Source organism: Tympanuchus pallidicinctus, unplaced genomic scaffold (assembly GCF_026119805.1).
Source record: "Tympanuchus pallidicinctus isolate F22 unplaced genomic scaffold, pur_lepc_1.0 scaffold9, whole genome shotgun sequence".
Classification (NCBI taxonomy): Eukaryota; Metazoa; Chordata; class Aves; order Galliformes; family Phasianidae; genus Tympanuchus; species Tympanuchus pallidicinctus.
The window spans coordinates 1,886,749-1,906,559 of NW_026294813.1; the positions used below are offsets into that span (position 1 = coordinate 1,886,749).

Genomic DNA, 19,811 nt, shown 5'->3' on the forward strand with positions numbered 1-19,811 from the left:
AATTGACAGATTGATTACATCCTCTGCAAATTTGCAGACAATACCATGCTGAGGGTTCTGTTCATACGACAGAACAGATGTCATCCAACAGGACCTGGACAGGCTTAAGAAGTAGGCTCATGTGAACCTAATGAGATTCAACAAAGCATTGCACTGATATGTGCACAGATAAGGAGAAAAACTTGCTGAGAGCTCAAAGAGCAGCCCTGCAGAGAAGGACTTCAGGGTTCCAGTAGATGAAAAGCTGGACACAAACCAGCAATGTGTTCTTGCTGCTTGGAAGGCCAATTGTATCCTGGTCTGGATCAAAAGGGGGGAGGCCAGCAGGATGTGGGAGGTGATTGATTGTTTCCCTCTGCTCTACCCTTTTGAGGCCCCATCTGGAGCACTGTATTCATGCCTGGTGACCCCAGCACAAAAAGATGCAGCACAGCTGTAGTGCATTCTGAGGAGGATCAGAGGACCTCTCCTATGAGGAAAGGCTGAGACAGTTGGGCTTATGCAGCCGGGAAATGGCTCCAGGGAGACTCCATTGTGGCTGTCCAATATTTAAAGGGAGCTTATTGTAAACAGGATGGAGTGGGACTTTTTACACAGTCTGATGATGATAGGAAATGGTTCTAAACTAAAAGAGGGGATATTCAGATTAGACAGTAGGGGTAAATTCTTTTCCTGGGAGGGGGGGAGGCAAAGCACTGGAAGAGTTCCTCCAGAGAAGGTGTAACACCCCAATTTTTGGATGTATTCAAGGCCAGACTAGATGGGGCCCTGGGCAGCCTAATCTAAAGGGTGACAACCCTGCCCTCAGCATGGGGTTGGAAATAGATGGTCTTTAAGGTTCCAGCCAAATAAAGCCATTCTATGAGTCTCTGAGTGTGCCTGTGAAGCCAGCCCTGAGAAGATCTGTTAACAAGGAAAATAAACCAACTCAGTTTGTTCTATTGCCAGATTCATAGAATGGCTAATTAGAAAAATATTCTAATGATGTAGCCATCAATTGCTATTAGTTATCAACAGAAAATCTCTCATCACAATTAATAGCATTGTGTCAACCTTTACACCTTTGTGTAGGGTTTTTATTAAAACTATCAGTATACTATTAAGCTTATATGATGAACACCATACTTCTTTCTTCAACAGTGGTGAGCAAATTATCTTCTGTAGTTATTCTGGACCTCCACGCTGCAAAGCAAAAAATAGACAGTTAACTATTTTTCACTAAAAGAAAGGGAAATTGAGATCCAATCTTCCTTTGCAGTTACAGATTAACAAACAAGTCCTAGATATAACTTATTTACACTTTGATTTTTAATCTATAATGGACACGCTACACGTCAGAAAAATTATCATTAACAGCTCATTTTCCACATGGAACAATATAAACAGTATAAAAACCTCTACAACCTATATTTGCAAATGTTCCCTATTCTCTCAGATGGAAGAAATACGACTTCACTCACTTTAGAAAGGTCAGACAAACAGCGGTAGTAGTAGTTTCAGAGTTTGTTTTACTGCCCAAATTCCAAAGGGCAAACTAAAAGCAAAGCCCAGGTAAGCCGCTATAATCTTGATGTGAAATCAGAAATTATTTTACAACTTGCCTCATGGTTTAAAAAAAAAAAAAGGAAGTAAAGAAGTAAAGATGTATGTACCTACAGGAAAGAGATCGTTTTATTTCAAATTTAAATAGTCAACCCACTTCATGCTGAAAAATAGGTTTCCTGTACTAACACTGTTATCCTTTAAGTGTCCTTATCATTTGACAAAGCTACTGTCTAGCTCTTCAAATTCTGTGCATTCTCCCTTTTTAAGTAAAAATGTTTACATTTGAAAACTGTTACAGAAGAAAAGCAGTTTTTCCTTGACTTTCCCATGTAATGCTGCCACTGCAAATATTTCATGAAATATTTCCATCAAACTTAGCTAAAATGTTCCCAATAATTATAAGTGCAACAATTAACTTCCCATTACATAATACTTTCCAAAATAGTTTTTATTAATTTTGTGCTTCAGCCACCTGGCAAAGGCTGGTCCACAAGCAGAATTCAGTGCTGCCATCCAACATATTCACATTATACATTAAACATCTATTATAAAACAAGAAGTGACTATGCTTAATGTAGGCTCTACTTATCACTACCTGTCTACCTCTGCTTTAAATCTGGGTCTCATGGCAACACCACAAGCTACTGATCAGTAAGAGCTCCGAACCTCAAGGTTCAAGGATTTGTAGTTTTGGTACTGTGTATCAAAGCTGCAAAAGCTTTTCTTAACAAAAAATTATAATGTATTATCTTACGTGAAACCTTAAGAACCTGCAGAAGTAAGAAGAATGTTGGGTAAATAAGAGAACACACAACAGTTACTGAGACTTACTTGAATATATTCAATCTCTTCAACTGACATAAGTTTCCTTCTGTACTTTTGAGGTAAGATTCTTGCTAATTCAGAAGTGTCTGGTGCACCTTGTGCCCTACTAACAGGTGAAATATTTTGAAAGGCCAGTGGTCTCCCTCCTATGGACTCCTGTGCATTTGAAGCATGAGGTGATGGAACACTTGCTTGTAGAGATTCCTGTACTGAAACCCAGATTGAAAAGCAGTGTAAAGAAATGTAACGATATTGTACAATTAGACGAGTGGCAAATATGTCATTGACAATTACTTTTGTCCTAACAGATATTAATATAGTCAACTGATCATAACCTGTTTTTACTCCTACTAAATACATCAAAAGCACAATGAAAATATTCTGAAATTAAAAGATAGTATATTCAAGTGGAAGAAGTGTTAATATGGAAAGAAAAATGAAATCAGTAAATATCCTAACAAAGGCTTTTTTTTTTTAAGTGGGAAGTTTTTCTTGCAGAAAAAGTATACAGTATCATAATTGTGTTGTGGAGAGGGTAAGGGGAGCAGAACGACAATTAAGATGAATAACTAAGGTCCACTGAGATGATGCTTTTGTTTACTGCAACTGTAAAGAAAGACAGGTGAAAAAGAGCTAGAGGCTTACAGAAAGGTGAATGTCACAACAGTGACATACCACAACACATGCAACTCTGCACTTGTTTTTAATATTATACAACGGACAGTGAAGTGTATCAAATTATGTCAGTAATGTGCAGAATGAGGATCGCATATTGAGTATCAGCGATCAAACTGTTAATGAGATGTAGTGACCAAGTAGCATATATTAAATACTTTACAGGTGAGGTCAAGGAGCAAACTTAAGGAATTTGCAAGAGGGAAGCCGCCTCCAGTTTGAGAACAGAAAACTGGTAACAAGCAGGCACTGTTACCATAAATCAGCATTTTGGATCTCAGGTCTGTCCCTCCATGTCAGGACTTACAGCACAAATACAATTACCATACCAGGCAGGACTGAGTCCCATAGCTATATGTTTACATCAGAAGTATTGAAGACCTCTGTATATAAAGTTAAAAGACCTGATAAAGCAGAATGCTTCCACAGGAAGCTTTTCTCAGTGCCTCTGAAAAATTATCAAGAAGAACACAACATCTAAGTGGCTGGAATAGAAGGACTCAAAATTATACAACAACCAGCATCATCAAGACTGAGCAAAGATGTTAAGATGCCTCAATACTGTCTGCACCTCTCCCTGCTGCCTCCAGCAAAATTGGTAAAGAGAAAGGAAGAGCTATAGGATGTCTGAGTCATTTGGGACAGGAATGAAAACCAGCTGCAGCAAAGTCATCCAGCCACTGTTGGTAAAAACAAACAAATTCCCACCCCCCAAAAAAAACACAAAAGCAATGAAAAATATAACAGAAAACAGAAAAACGTCACTGAGAGGTGTACCAAGAAGTTCTCAGTCAAAAAACTGTACCTGAAAGCTACAAATCGATCAGCTGGTTCAGTAAAGGAGGTCTCAAATAGAGTAAGGAGGAAGAGAGCCCATCAACAGGCACACCAGCTGAACAGAGGGTATGCCATTATGATGAAATTCTAAAATTTCAGAGTGGAGGCAAAGGGAACAGAAAAGGAGAACAGAAAGAAGAGCTGTTTGCCAGATTTCATGCAGTTTTGGTTAGTAGGGCCTAGAATATGTTTTTGTTTCAAAAGATAAAATATATGAAAAATGAGAAACTTTTTCCAAGCTTGTTTTATATGCCATGAAAACATTTAGATTTGCCTGAGATTCTCCTCTATCATATAGTTTCAAGTCTGATATACAGTTGGAACAAAAGCATTAGTCAAGTAGAAACATGAGAACTCAGGATTGATAAGTATCAGACCTAAGCTGCAGTTGCTTTAGCTCATCACTGTCTACCACTTTTTTTCCTTCCCTGTTTGATAGCATACTGCAATAGTAATACCATAAAAGAATTTCACTGGCCTTTCAAGCACAGAGTTTCTAACAGCATAGCCTTGATCTGCAACATTCTGTTTGGCTGTTTGGTATAGTGAGACACAGTTACTGCTGCAGCCTTTGAGCAAATAGACAGATTGCAATTTTTGAATGGTCTATCATAGAACAAAAGTGTATGGTGGCAAAATTCTTCTGATGCAGAGATAAACAAGACGTAAGTAACACGCTTTTTATGCCTCTAAGAAAGCAGATCACTAGCATGAGAGGCGGTATGAATGACAAAGTCATCCCAAAACATAGTTCCTGACTAGTTCATAGGCATGACAGAAGTGGCACTGATGTGCACTGTAGATGCTTTGTGTAAATGGATAAACTAGCCTTACAGCTGCATTACAGATGTAATAATGCTACGACAAATATATAGAACAGTTACTCATGTACTAAGTTGCTTCCAAATGTTCTTTTTACTGAACAGTCATACTTCACACTTCAGATTGTTTTACAGAATTTGGAGTCTGAAGGCAGTAGTTTCTCAAATTTAAAATTCATGTTTTTAGCCATCAGTATTTGAACATTAGGAAAAAAAAAGAAAAAGAAGAATCTTTAGATGTCTAAGCAAGTCTTCCAGGAGATAATTCTGGTGCTGAAAATTTTTGACCTGAGTATTAGGAAAAAAAATAAAATAAAAAAAAATAAAAGAGAGAGCAATGTAAGACAGCTTTCTAAGATATTTGCTATTTAAGTAAGACATTTGCTATTTTAGTTTCAAATGCTTTGTTGACTCCAAAGAGAAACAACAACATTCAGCTTACATAGCTTTGATGTCTAAATATAGCATCTTCAGTACTGTTATAAACATCAACGCAGCTATAGGTATAGATTGATGTCTCAAAGACGGCCATGGAAATATTTTTTTTTCTCAGCACTGATTAATAAGACCAGGAAACACTTCTTAAAACTTACAGTGGGATAGCTCTGCCACCTGCAACCAAGGTTTTAAAATAAAACAAACATTAAATACCGCAAAAATCAAGAAAAGAAGAGATGAGGAAAATGCAACAGCATTTCTGTAAACATCACTGAATCCTTAAAGCTGACCTTGGCACAACCAGCTCAGGTGAATATGAGTACATGCAAAAAAGGGACTTTGTGTGAGTAGGAAATCTTCAAGAATCTGGTCTGACCAAGGAACAGATGGAACAAATAGACATGCATTATTATTTGTATTCCTCCAGTTGTAGAGAAGACATCAAAGAGTCATTTCAACCTAAAAGTGGGGAACTCATGGATAAACTAAAAGAAAATAAGAAATTAAATGTGGAAAAGGGGCCTGTCCACCTGGGATAAATACAGGAATGTTGCCAGGGCCCATAGGGATACAACGAAGAAGGCTAAGGCCCTCTTGAAATTAAACCTTGCCAACAAGGAAAAGGATAACAAAAAAAAATTTCTTTAAAGTATGTCAACAGTAGAAGGAAGATGAGGGAAAATGTAGGTCCCCTAATAAATGAGATCGGTGCCCTGGTAAAAGGGGATAGTGAGAAGGCAGAGGTTCTGAATGCCCTCTTTGTTTCAGTCTCTAATGCTAAAACTAGCCCTCGGGAATCCCAGACCCTGGAGGTAAGAGAGAGAGTCTGGGAGAGGAAGAGTTTTTGTAGGTTAAGGTGGATCTGGTCAGAAAGCACCTAGCCAAAATCCAACAAAACACACACCTATGGCCTACAACAGTTTGCACTCACGTGCTGAGAACTGACAGAGGTGATTGCTGAACTGTTCTCTATTGTTTTTGAAAAGTTTTGGCAAATGGGAGAGGTGTCTTGATACTGGAGGATAGCCAATGTCAGTCTTCAGAAAGGGAGAGGAGGAGGATCGCAGAAACTACAGGCCAGTCAGCCTCACCTCTGCCCTAGAAAGGTGACGGAACAACTTCTTCTGGATGCCATCTCCAAGCAATTGGAAGAGCAGGTTATCAGGAGGAGTCAACATAGATTCACCAAAGAGAAATCATGCTTGACCAAGTGATAATGTTCTATGATGTCATCAGTGGCTGAATAGATGGGGAGTGAGCAATGGATGTTGTGTAGCTTGACTTCAGCAAGGCATTTGACACTGTCTCCCACAACATCCTTGTTATGAAAATTAAAAAATGTGGGATACATCAGTGGACAGTGAGGTGGATTGAGAACTGGTTGACTAGCCGAGCTCTGAGGGCTGTATCAGTAGTGCAGAGTGGTTGGAGGCCAGCAACAGAGCGGTGTTCTCCAGGGGCCGGTGCAGGATCCAGTTTTGTTCAACATCTTCATCAGTGACCTGGATGAAGGGATAAAGTCCACCTTCGAGGAATTTGCTGATGATACAAAACTGGGAGGAATGGCTGAAGGCTGTGCTGCCATTCAACAAGACCTGGACAGACTGGAGAGTTGGGAGCAACGTGATAAGGTTGAACAAGAGCAAAGCAAGTGTAGAGTCTTGCACCCAGAGAGGAATAATCTCATGCATATTACAGGTTAGGAGTGACCTACTGGAGAGGAGCTCTGCAGAGAAGGACCTGGGGGTCGCAGACAACAGGTTGGCCATGGACCAGCAGTTGAGCCCTAGTTGCTAAGAAGGCCAATGATATCCTGGGGTGCATTAGAAAGAATGTGGCCAGCAGGTTAAGGAACGGAATTCTCTCCCTCTTCTCTGCCCTGGTGAGGCCACATTTAGACTACTGTGTCCAGTTCTGGGCTCCCTAGTTCAAAAAAGGAGTCCAGTGGAGGGCCACAAAGATGATTAAAAGCCTGTGCAAGGAAAGGCTGAGTAACCTGGGTTTGTTTCGTCTGGTGAGAAGAAAACTGCAGGGGAACTCAGTAAATGTTTATGAATATCTAATTGGAGGTAGGAGGCAAATGGATGAGGCCAAGCTCTTTTGGTGGCGTTGTGGCGTGGCAAGAGGACAAAGAGAAATGGCCTAAAACTTGAACACAGAAAGTTCTGTACTAACATGCAAAAGAACTTCTTTACAGTAAGGATGACAGAGCAACTACAACAGGCTGCCCAGGGAGGTTGTGAAGTCTTCTTCTATGGAGATATTCAAGACCCACCTGGACACTTACTTGTCTGACCTGCTGCAAGGTATCAGCTCTAGCAGGGTTTTGGACTCACGATTTCTCATGAGGTCTCTTCCAACCCCTATGATTCTGTGAAACAATCCTTTTTCAGAAACTTTACTCTGAATCAGTGGAGTCATTTGGCTGAAGCAGAAAGTGCATTCTGGTATATAACCGGTAAGGCAACGAGATCTGGGGCCTGCTGCATCCCCAGGCAAAACACTTACTTTTAGGCCTGGGACCGCTTTTTCTGTCCGGGAACTTAATCAGCGGAGTATGTGGCTTCACTACCTGCAACGTAACAAGGCAGAAGAGAAAATAAGGTGAATAACGTGTACTTCCGACAAACACCAACATCGCAGTAATACAAAGGGACACGCACCGTTATACAGCCCCTCCATACCGCTGCTCTGCGCACTGCCAGCTTGACCACCTCAGCGGCCGCCTTTTCGCTTCCAGCCATGGAGGAACTTCACCTCTGAAGGTCTTCCTCCGCCCTCGCGGCCCAACAGGGGCGGCGCGTTCCCTTCGCCTCCTTCGGCCACCGCCGCGCGGCTTAGGGAGCCCCGAGCAGCTCACAGAGCGCCGCGCACCGCGGGACCCGCTCCGGGCCGGCCCCGCCGCCCGCCCCCTCGCCAGTCCAAGGACACCGCCGGCCTCCCTGCCGCAACCCGGGCCCAGGCCTCTCCGGGCCCCGCCGGCCGCGAGCGTGGCCCCTCGGCCGCGCCAAGCAGCCGGCCCCGCCACCGCACTGTTTCCGCCGTGCCCTCGCGGAGTGCGCCGGTACCTGCACGACCCGAGCGGCCGCCGCCATCTTGCTGCCCATGGTGCCCCCCGCCGCACGCACCGCCGCCCGCACGAGGGGCAGCGCCGCGCCCCGCCCCGCGGGCAGAGCGAGCAGAACGGGCGGGGCCGCAGGGCGCCGGGCGGGGCGACCGCGGGAGGTGACTCCGCCCTTTTGAAAAGCAGACGCCTCGCCCTTGCAGAAACTCATGGCTTTATTTAGGCCGTTAGACGCAGATAGGTTTAGCCGATCGAGTACAGGACAGGCACGGCAGCGCTTAAGGTGGGGCGCTGCTCGCACGCGCGAAGCCGCTCTTCTCACCTCAGTCCTGTTTTCCAGGTGGGACCGCCGCAGCAGCACCATATGTAATTGCTGGGCGCTCCACCTAGCTAATCACCTTGCAGTGCAGAAACACACTTCAGAGCACACAGAAAAAGTCCAAAGCTTAAAATGAGGTTAGGACCAAGTTGTGCAGCCTGAGCTCTGCATGGGCTGTGGTGCCCACAGCCTGGTGGCACAGGGCCACGCGGGCACCTCTCTGTGCAGGTTGGTGGCAGGGCTGCACCGTCAGCCCCTCTGCCTAAGTGATCGTAACACACAGGTTATTTCTTGTACTGTTGCTGCATTTCATGGGGAAATGAGTTCTTGGCATAGCACAGCTCAAGCTCGCTCTTCAGCTCCTTTAGTCAGCTATGCAATAGGTATTGTCACATCTGTTATCTACCAAGTTAGAATATCATTTTGGAAAAGTGAGTGGCACGGCTACATCCTGGGTCTGTAGATAAGAGAAATTTCAGAAAGGTTGAAATCTCAAATTGAAAGGCTGATTTCACTAAATAAGATACAATGTGTTAAGTAAGTACAGTCTACAATTAAACACCATCTTGCCGACTACAAGAGATTCTGAATGGAGATATCTTTCTCGAGCTGTAGAATAATTGCTTTTAAAGATGGATCTTTCATCCAGTTGACTTGGCATCCAACTATGATATTCTGCAAGACAGAAAAAAACATAGTTTAAAAACCACAAATGTCTTCAAAAAAGGATCAAAAGGTGGAGCGTTGGCTTTTTTATCTGCTTTTTTCTTTCCAAATTTGGAAGTCCTTGACACTGAAAGCATTTTTTTCAGTGCCTGGCAGGACTAGGGGAGGGAGGAGATCTTACTGTCAACACAAGGGCAAAAAACAAGCAAACTAACCAGCCCTTTAGATTTTCTGCTGGTGCTGGCACACTATTCCTATTTTAAAGATAGCAATTTAAGAGGTTTGTTTACTTTTCTTTTTAACCACATGAAAGAAAGTTTGCCCTAACACACAATGATACAGTTTCTAACATTCTCACTTTGCCTTTCTGGATTGAACATGGGAATTTTTAAATTTAACCAAAAAGACTTGTCCATTTCTGTCATTTAGAACATAAATAGAACTAGTTAAACGTAACACAGAACCCACTAAAACAATCAATTTCCCATTCTTAGTGAGAAGAAACACATTTCAAACCACTGGTAGACAAAGCATGCAACACAAAAACACGTGGCTTTTTTTCTGTTCTTGATATTCTTCTGAGCATATGAATTCACAGAATAGTTATATCCTGTCTTCCATCTAAACACCTCAACACGCATGTGTATTTAAAGAAACTGCATTCTTCACTGCATTTCCATAACTAATTAGACAAACTCAGAGCTCCTGTAATTCACTGTGCCTCTCATCTCTGCATTAATTAGGTCACTGATCTGCAAAGTAAGGTGTTGCAAGTGATGCTGTGAAAAGACAAGTACCAGCCAGCAGCAGAGCTTTAGTAGAGCCCCTCTAAGCACAGGATGTTGCAGGAAGCTCTCCTCCTACTCAAATCTCGTATCAGTTTTCTACCTTACTTCGCATGATGCCAAACTCCAGGAAATCTGCCAGCCAGATTTACTAATACAGACTATTCAGCAGTAGCTGACAGATGAGTAACCAAGAGCATGAAGGCTACACTGATGAAAACATTTAAAAACATTTTCACAACACTGTGAAGGGCAACACATAATTAGAAGCAGTCTGGCTCACTGGTATCACAGGTTTCAGACCTACTTATTTATTCTGGTTTGATGGGTGTAGGGGTGACTCACGATGTAAGGAAATATGGCCTCTGCCATGATAGACACACTTCTGGAAAATGCATTATTTATGTAGTTTTAAGGGAACAGAGAGATGGACATTGATAGACTGTTTCTAAACTCTGTAAGTAATTATTCCATACAAGCTCCTAATAATTGAACACTTTTGGTTTTTAAAACAATAAGATATGCCTTACTGCAGTTTTTTTTAATTTGATGCTGTTATAAAAAGATTTTAGAAAACACAATTTTGTTGTTTGAAGTTACATTCAGTAGTTATCTTTTTGTAGTGCAAACTACAAACTGCTTCTGAAAGCTATAATATTACCTGGAGTATATTCTGAATTAACACAATCACCTTCCTTTCATACTGTACATTCCTATGGAGTAACTTCAACTTTTCACTGATTTTCATTCTTGCTACTTCCTTTTTTTTCCTCATTGTGGTAGAAATTCGCAGCGCCTTCTCTCCTTCGGCCTGTTTCAGAACTGTTCCATTATTAGGAAAACAAAGCATTCAAAAATTGATTAGTGGGCAGAAGACCTAAAGAGCTGCTTCTTGCTTGTAGACATTCCACTGTAATAGATAAAACTCATTCCATCCCTTTCCTCCAACGCACCTTCCACAAGAAACAAATGCTGTGGGTATCTGGTACCAACATACACTGACTGGTTCCCTGGCAGCTAACAAAACTGTCTGCATTTCCATCAGACATGGACGCTGATTTGAACACCTGTCCCACACCCTGTCTTCATTTGGCACAGTTTTACAGACAGAGGCATTTCAGATCTTCCCTTTCTCAAATGTGATGGAAAGCAAATTCAAAAGTCACACAAGGGACACATGGACAATACCAGTAATATTACCCCTAGAAAACTAGGCTAAAAGTTAGGATGAATAAGGGAGAGTTCTTAAATAGAAAGCATGAACAGGAAGCCCTGACCCAGTATTCCTTCCCTTATTTCTCAAGATATTATTGAAAAGTTATTTCAAATCTAAGTTTGATCCACCGTAATAAGCATATTGAATAACAAGACCTATACTACTACAGAAGTTCTTTGTATGTAAATCCAGTCACTCCTAATTCACAAACATTTAACAAAAGTACAATTTGACAAAAAAAATATCCTTTAGGCCTCTAAGAACTGATCTGAGTTCGTAAGTAAAGTGTAACCTGCTGGGGAGCTTGAACTGAATATTGAAACATCATCACCATTTTTTTAGCACACTCTTGTATCTCTGGCCTACTATCTGACTGATATGATTGTATCAGTCTTACTTTCATGTAGACGTCATACAAGCTTATTTTTATATACTTCACAGACGCCTCTTCAGAATTTTTCTAACTGTATTGGGAATTTCATAGTTACTTAATATTTCTGAAGAAGCAGTTTAAGATGTGAACCATATTTTTAATTATAACACAAAACCAATATATATAAAACACTTACGGTATCTTCTCCTTCTAATGTCATTCAAATTCTCTCTAATCACACGTGCTTGCTGAAAGAAAAAAAGATCCTGGACTGTTATCTCCTATAAATGTTGATGATGCTAATTCAGTCTGCAGAAACAGTTAAGTGCAGCTTTAGAAGCAGACATTTTCACATATTCATATTAAGTAACCATTTTGCTAATTTTAACGACCCTAGGAACCACATTTGGGCCACATATCTACTTCAAATGACTTGTGCATTCCTGTCACTTGAAACTGTTCCTTGAAACTGCCAACTGAAGTTGGCAGGCCTGTGTAACTGCAACAGAAGGTACAACCGACTCTTACCTGATGAGCTTGAAATATTTCACAGTTGAGCTTGATTACGTCTTTCATTCTTTCCATAATTAGTCTAATGAAGGAAATAAAGTTTCATTATTTATGACCATTATGATGCGTCAACAACATAAATGCTTTAACCAAAGTTATTTAATCAAAAAATGGCCATTTATCTTAACACCAAAATAAAGGGTACTATACCAAATATAGTTGTAAGCACTATATAGTCTCCTTATTTCCACCCAGTTTTGCTAATGTTCCAGTTAAATTTGTCTGATACTTTGAGTCATAAAGCCTGTGAAACAAGGAAGCCAAAGCACTCGAGAATGACAAGGATGGAGTTCCTGATGGAGTTCCAGTTCACGCCTGTGACAGGGATGTAATGGAGATCAGATGGAGTGCCTGCCTAAGAATGTGGCTGTTCAGATCTCTGGATGCAAGGAATGTCAGAACCTGCTGCTGCTGCTAGAGTGGCAGGGATACTACCTGCATGAGCTGTGAACACATATAAGATCTGCTCAGCCTGGTGGCAGAACTCAAGGAGCAGGTGGAGAGGTTGAGGAGCATCAGGGACTGTGAGCAGGAGATAGACAGGTGGAGTAACTCCCTGCCATAACTGTGAGAAAGGCACTGTGGTGATACACCCCAAACAGTGGTGGATCCCCTCCCTGTCAGTGTTAGGCAGAGGGAGGGGACCTAGGAGACAAGGGAGGAATGGAATCAGATCCCAGCTCAGTGTTACAGGCAAACCCTGTCCCTACCTACCTCAATTCCCCAGATACTCCTACACAATAAGTTTGAGGCTCTGGATCTCGAGAGGTGAGTGAGGACATGTGGAAAGTCCACCCAGCGGTTGTCTAGTGTGAGGCAATCGACTCCATGCCTCAAGACTGCCTGTGCCAAGAAGGAAAAAAGGGTAGTCATAGGCAACTCCCATCTGAGGGAAAAGGAAGGCCCAATATATTGGCCACACTCTATCTGTAGGAAAGTGTGCTACCTCCCTGAGGCCAAGGTCAGGGACTGGAAATGAGGCAAATGGCAGCAGGCAAACTATGACTTAGTTTCCATTATGGAAACATGGTGAGATTGCTCCCATGACTGGAGTATTGCAGTAGATGGCTATAAGCTTTTCAGAAGAGATAGGTATGGAAGGAGAGGGGCAGCAGCCTGGCTCTCTGCCTTAGAGAGTGTTTTTAAGTTGCTGAGCTCAGAGCTGGGAATGATAAGCTTCAGTCTCTATTGGCGAGGATCGGGGAAGGGCCAACAAGGTTGATATCCTGGTGGGGGGATCTGTTACAGACTGCTTAACTAGGATGAAGAGACAGATAAGGCTGTGAGCAGCTGACAGAAGCTGTGTGATCACTAGCCCTTGTTCTCATGGGGGACTTCAGGTTCCCTGATATATGGTGGAAATATTACATAGTGCAGAAACAGCAGTCTGAGTTTCTGGTGTGTGGAAGTTAACTTCCTGATACAGCTGGTAAGAGAACCTACTATGGAAGCACCCTGCTAGACCTGCTATTCACGAACAGGGAAGGACTAGTGGGAGGTGTGGAGGTTGAGAGCTGTCTTGGAGAGTGATCATGAAACAATAGAGTTCTCCATTCTTCATGAAGTCAGGAAGGGGCCAGCAAAACTGCTACTTTGGACTTCCAGAGGGCAGACTTTGAACTATTCAGGACCCTGAATCCTTGGGATTCAGTCCTGAAGGGTAAGGGGTCCAGGAAAGCCAGAGCTCCTTGAGAAAGAAGTCTTAGAGGTGCAGGAACAGGCTGTCTTCCTGTGCTGTTCCTGTAACTGGCAGGGAAGAAAACTGGCATGGTTGAACAGGGAACTTTTTCTGAGGCTCCAGGAGAAAAAGAGTGTCTACCTCCTGTGGAAAAAGGGACAGGCAACTTGTGGAGAGTATAAAGAAGTTGTTAGGATATGTAGGGAGAAAATCACAAAGGCGAAAGCTAAGCTTGAACTCAAAAAACCTTACCGTGTGCAACCATCATTTTGTTTAACTTTCTTTCTCAGAGCATCCGTAAGCTGAATCCTGGGTGGTATAAAGAAGAAACATATCTCTGATGAACACTGACAGAAACAGATTTCAACTGAGAGATTATTTCGGTAAATAGCAGAAAAGAGATTTCCAAGTTCTATTTATATCTACTTTGGCATTGGAAATGCGTATAAAAAAAAAAAAAAAAAAAAAAAAAAAGCAACAAAACAACCACAACAGTAACTTTCAAATGTCAAACTTGTTAAATACTGAAGCTTCATTCTCAGGACAAGAAAAGTGTATTAATCAACCATTTGTAGGAGTAACAATGCATTTCTCTCTTGATAAATATGCTTCAGACACCATTGGTCCCAGTCTGCAGGAGGGATGCTGGGCAAAGGTAGGAATTCAAATGAACAGTCATGCAACATAGGAGACACAAAACTATCACCCCCCACCCTTACATAGGAATTTGTTAAATACTACCAACAGCTTTGTTTCTAGATATACATACAAACTGCCTTTTTGTAATTTTGCAGGATCTCAGAGGCTTGCATATGTTTCTACTCATTTATTGCTATTTCCTACGGTACCTGCCTTTTTGTTCCTGGGGTTTCAATGGTGTTAAATCTCTCACGCTACATCACTTTGAAATCCTATTTTAATTAGAATTATGCAATTGTGCATGCATGTGCACACAGATAAAGCAGCAGAAAGCCTCCAGCTAAATGGGAAGAAAAGCCATCTACCTTCGTAAGGCTAATGCTTTGCTTTCAAAGGCAGTTTTTACTTTCCCCAATTCTTCCAAACTTTCTTTGCCACTGAAAAAAAAAAACAAACATGAAAAGAACAAAGAAGTTAAAAAGCAATCTCCAATTCTTTACTTGCTCTCTGCAATGAGTTTTTCCTCTAAGCTAAAAATTATTCAAGTTCCATATTTTAACATGGTGAAATATGCTACTGAATTCCAGCCATCACCAGAAGGACTGTAAATGTACATGGCAGGAATCAAGGCAGATACAGAACTATACTAGAAGATGGAAAGGAATATCTCTTTGCCATAGTTCACTCGCTTTAACTGAACCCTTACAAAGTAAGGATCGTCACGAGGAGTTCTTACCAAGCAGTGATAACCAGAAGAGCATTTCTGGCGTGTTTTAACTGCAGAACGGTTGGGAACCGAACCGAGAAGTTCGACCGTAAGGAATCGCATACCTTTCGACGAAGCTTAACTCCATACCATTGTTGCACTCTTCACCTGCAAAGCAAGACCATCAGTTCAGCGCCGCAGGCGTGCCGGAGCGCTGTGCCGGAGCGCGGCTCACGGCGCCCCCCCTCCCCGCCCGTCGCATCGCGCCGCCCGCCCGCCCGCTGCGCCAGAGGAACGATTCGGCTTTCGAGTGCTTCCATTTGTAGCTCGAGAGACGTGCCGACGGCGAAAAGGGACGCGGGGGAATGAAAAGCGACAAGAACGCCCCCATAGGGCGGGGAAGCGAACCCCGGCGGCGGCTTACTGTGGGGGCAGGCGGTGCTGAACTCCATCGCCAGCTGCTTCAGATGCGTCCTCACGCTGCAATGGAGCGAAGGACACCGTCAGGCCCGCTAGCCCTCCCGCGCGCCGCTCTCAAGGCCACCGTCCGCGCGGCGCTCCCTCCCCGCCCCGCGGCACGAACCAGAGATGCTCCAGGACGTCCCGCTTCGCGTTCGAATCGGCCGCATCCTCGGCCTCGGCGCCCAGCCCGGGCCCGACGGACTCCGACAGCCGCCCCGCCATCGCCTCTCCTTCAAACAGCCGCGCTCCCGTCAACCAGCGCGAGCCGCCCGGTCGCGCGCACTTCCGCCCGCGCACCGCGGCCAATGGCGGCAGCGCTCCGCTTCTCCTCGGGGCGGAGCGTCGGCTTCTGTAGGCAGGGCGCTGCCACTGCCGGCAGGGCAAAACCAGCGATACGTGACGCACGGGTGCTCGCTTAGCGTCGCCGCCCGCCCGTCAGCCACAGCTCCCGCCGGCGGACCCGCAGCTCAGAACAGACGGGACGAGGTTGCAGCGGGAAACAACAATCTTTATTATTAGAAGTAAAATACGTAAGACAGAATAAATAGAAACTCGTTGCTTACGCTACTGGAATTGACAGAAGGAATCCACGAGAGGCAGGGCGAGGTCGCAGATGAGCAAAGAGTGCAGCTGCGTCATAACGCCTGTCCTGAAGTTTTTGCTCCTGGCATGCTTGTTCTTTACTGCCTGCAAACAAATAAGCAAGATGAAGTCTCTGCAGCTCCTGCCAAGCAGAAAGCAGCAGCAGCATGGGTGGAGGAAGTGAACCATATCCAGGGGGATAAATCCAGCAGGTACTTTGCTAGAAACTGCTGTTTCTCATCTACCTGCAGTAAGTCAATGTTGAGTATTGGCCTTCTCCTAAGCAAAAGCATCGTGTCAACTAATAGTGTTGCCTTTGTTTACTCAAGGAGGAAGAAATACTTCCTTAAGAAGCACACTCAAGCTCTAGGCTTGACGTGCCAGTGGCTCAGACACTGAGCGGTGATCAGCTGGGTTAGGTTGCTGCTACCTTTTTAACAGGTGTCTAGCGATCACCTGCAGTATCAGCTCTGCTTTGGTCTGGGCTAGGCTCAGTGACTGAAAGCAAATAGTTGATAAAATGTCACAGTGCTCAAATGGGAGTTTTGAACCATTTTTACAAGCTATCACAATCAAGTATTACATCTTGCAGGACTCTTACCAAATACCTCTTTTTAACTTTACCTCTGTGAATTTTGAAGCTCTTCTTAGAAACTGTCGAGGGAGAGGACAACTAAAGTCCAGGGCCTGCAGATTCTTTGTTTCCATCTGGCAAATTTGGGCTGACATGAAAGCATTAGGAGTTACAGTGGAAAAAAAATCAACTGGTGGAACGTTTATCTCTTTGTACTTACTAGCAAGGAACAACGCAGTGACACTGACCATTCTTTTCTGGCTGAGCATTGTGCCATGTTAAGAAACAGTAGAGCTTTCTCTGTCAGAATGGCTTGGCTCAGAACACACATAGCTTCAGCTTCGTTCAATGGCAGGAAGTTCATATTAGCACGTACAGAGTAATAACACTGCACGGCACACCCGTCGGTGCCCTCGGGCTCCAACTCGGCAGACTGTAGAACAGAAGACAACTCAGCGGGGCCGGTGGAATGGGGATGCGAGGCTGCGGCCGCTCCGGCAGCGGAGGGCCGGGGAAAGGAGGTGGGGTGGCTGGCCCCTGACTGGCGGAGCCGCGCTCCCCGCCCAACACGAGGACGACGAGGCAGAGTAGGAGTCGGCTTCGCCCGCAACGATACTTGGGGCGGCCGCGGGAGTTCGGGAGCCGCCCCGCTGCGCCGCTCTCTGCCGCGGTCCGCGCGAGAGGAGCGGACGAGCATGCGACCGCAGCACCTCCTCGGCGGGCTGCGAAGCTGTCTGGGGCCGCCGGCCCGTACTCACCCTGTCGGAGTTCTGTGGTCTTGGAATGGCAGTTGTGGAAGCTTAAAGTACTGCGGCTCTACGCTTAGCGTGAGCTGGCCTTGCCGCCGCGACATTGGCTCCCGGCAGCGCCTGCCCTCTTCTGAGGAGCGGCCGGCGCGTTGCAGTGCAGCGGCGCGATCGGCAGGGGGCGCTGTGATAACTGTGTCTGAGCGCTCCTTAAACCTTGCAGCTGGGGGCCGTAAGCGCTGCCCTGGGTAGCCTGTCCCAATGCCCACCGCCCTCTGGTGCAGAGCTAGTGTCTAACACCCTGCCTAACCTCTGATGCCGTTCCATGCAATTCCCTCAGGTTCTACCGTCGGGCAGCAGAGAAAAACAGAGCAAATAGTGTATTTCATGGAGAAGCCTCATTTTATAATTAGCTAATTGATCAAGTGCATAATATAAGCCTGCGGTGAACAGGTGAAGCCTAGATCAAGTGCCCTCAGCCAAGAGAACTACAGAGGGAACTCAGGCCCTCCCTGGCATTTCTTGTTGAAGCACGCTCTCGAGCTCCATGCTCTGTCCCCTAACCCTTCCTATGACAGGAGCTGGAACTACACACTTACAGAGACTTTTAAGAAATATACTTACCTGTTTCCATCTGCCAAATGTGCAATATGTCGCTGCAGTTTGCTTTAAATTAACTTCATCTTTGAACATGTCTCACTAGACCTGTCTGCACTCAATCTGAGTAAGTAGGATATGAGCTTCCCTGCTGTACCACTGATAAAATACAAAATCAATTGGCCTATGCTTGTGAATTGAGAAACTGCTCTTGCATTACACTTCTCTCAGGCCTTGTGAGAAGCCTAAGCCCCTTCTTTGGAGGCTTACTGGTAGGTAAGGACTCTTGTGAAACTAACGTAAGATGGATAACTGTATTCCTGTCAGGGCATCCAGGAAAAAGCCTCTGTGTGTGTTTGGGAAAACGTGACATGCATCTTTGCATGCTGTTTGTCTGTGAAGATGCAGGCTTGCACTCGCCTGTTAAATACTCATTAAATGGATGAACTTCACTGCCATAGTACGGTCATCTACGATGTTCCTAGCCACCTTAATGTGGTTTGTCCCAGCATGAGCAGCTGAAGCAGGAAATCAGCTTTTCTTAGTGAGAGCCATGACAACCAATAAGGCTTTTTCAATTAGGCTAAGCTAGCTTGCATGTAAAACCCAACAACAGCATAAAACCAACCAAAAGTCAAAACAACAAACTACTGGAGTATGCTCAGTTTGGTAAAATGCTGTCAGTGCCACTGCAATCACTTCAATGTGAGTGGTACAGTCAACTGAAGCTTCTTGCTTGAAAATGGTTTTCAAAACCAGAAACCATTTGCTATGCTTTTGAAACAACTGTAAGTACAGCACAGTTACTGAACTGCCATGAGCCTTGCAGAGGAGGGAAGGTGAGAAAACCACTACAAAAGGCATGAAATTGAAGAAGCTGAGATCAAAATTTGAGAATTCTGCTGGTTCTGCAGTAATGCCAATGCAGTAATGCAGTATGAGACAAATACAGCACCAGCAGGACAGAACGGAAGGCCGACTTTACCTGTTAGAAGAGAAACATCTCAGTTTGTATATACAGTCTGATCACAAGCAGAACTGTTCAGGGGTATTTCAGACTGCACTTCTGTTAAAGCTGCTCTGATACAGTAAGTTTAAAACGCTTCACCTGATTTCAATAACATCAAGAATTAAATCTCTGTTACGACACATAAGTACCTAGAACAAGAAAGCTGCATCACAATATGGGACTGCTGTGATACACTGAATTATGAAATATGTACTCACTCTTGCTAACAACTGAGATGACTCCTGAATTTCAGGGAAAATACTTAAGGGTTTTCAGGCAAGAGAAAGAGGTAAAGGAAAATGGAAAGGTAACTGCCTCTGAAGACGTATATTATGAATGCTGCAAATAGGTTTTCCCTAAAGAGAGATTTGTCTTCTCCGAGACCCCAAAATGCATTTATTCTTTCTTAAGTACATCCTTCTTCTTTCCTATCATTGACTCTTAATTTACACTTTGTTTCAATAGCTTGCCAAGTCCCAGACTACTACAGCGTGGCATTCTAAACCTGGACTATTTCCTTGGGTAACATAATCAGTGCAATTTGCTAATGTGCACCTGCAGCTGTATTGTATTGCAGTTAAATCTTCAATATATATATGTATTTAAACCTAATAGCTCAATTATGCCTTTATTACCTATCCAGAATGGAAGGCTTTCCCTTTTTACTAACTAGATATTCAATCA

At 43.9% G+C, this 19,811-nt stretch overlaps 2 protein-coding genes across 3 annotated transcripts; both read right to left on the reverse strand.

The window, feature by feature from the left end:
* Positions 1-1,038: 1,038 nt before the first annotated feature.
* MRPS36 (mitochondrial ribosomal protein S36) lies at positions 1,039-8,576 on the reverse strand. Its single transcript, XM_052670283.1, has 4 exons — positions 8,210-8,576; positions 7,650-7,713; positions 2,377-2,579; positions 1,039-1,182 (listed from the first exon to the last, which is right to left on the reverse strand). The coding sequence occupies exons 1-4, from the start codon at positions 8,567-8,569 to the stop codon at positions 1,165-1,167; spliced, it is 645 nt and encodes a 214-aa protein (XP_052526243.1). The 5' UTR covers positions 8,570-8,576; the 3' UTR covers positions 1,039-1,164.
* Positions 8,577-9,076: 500 nt separating this feature from the next.
* On the reverse strand, positions 9,077-15,907 carry CENPH (centromere protein H). Of its 2 annotated transcripts, none has more exons than XM_052670281.1 (9): positions 15,741-15,905; positions 15,582-15,637; positions 15,283-15,325; positions 14,817-14,888; positions 14,065-14,121; positions 12,093-12,156; positions 11,761-11,812; positions 10,637-10,797; positions 9,077-9,199 (listed from the first exon to the last, which is right to left on the reverse strand). In XM_052670281.1, the coding sequence occupies exons 1-9, from the start codon at positions 15,839-15,841 to the stop codon at positions 9,098-9,100; spliced, it is 708 nt and encodes a 235-aa protein (XP_052526241.1). In that variant the 5' UTR covers positions 15,842-15,905; the 3' UTR covers positions 9,077-9,097. The 2 variants fall into 2 exon arrangements, with proteins under 2 accessions (XP_052526241.1, XP_052526242.1); XM_052670282.1 differs by having other exon boundaries at positions 9,085-9,199; positions 10,667-10,797; positions 15,741-15,907.
* Positions 15,908-19,811: the final 3,904 nt, after the last annotated feature.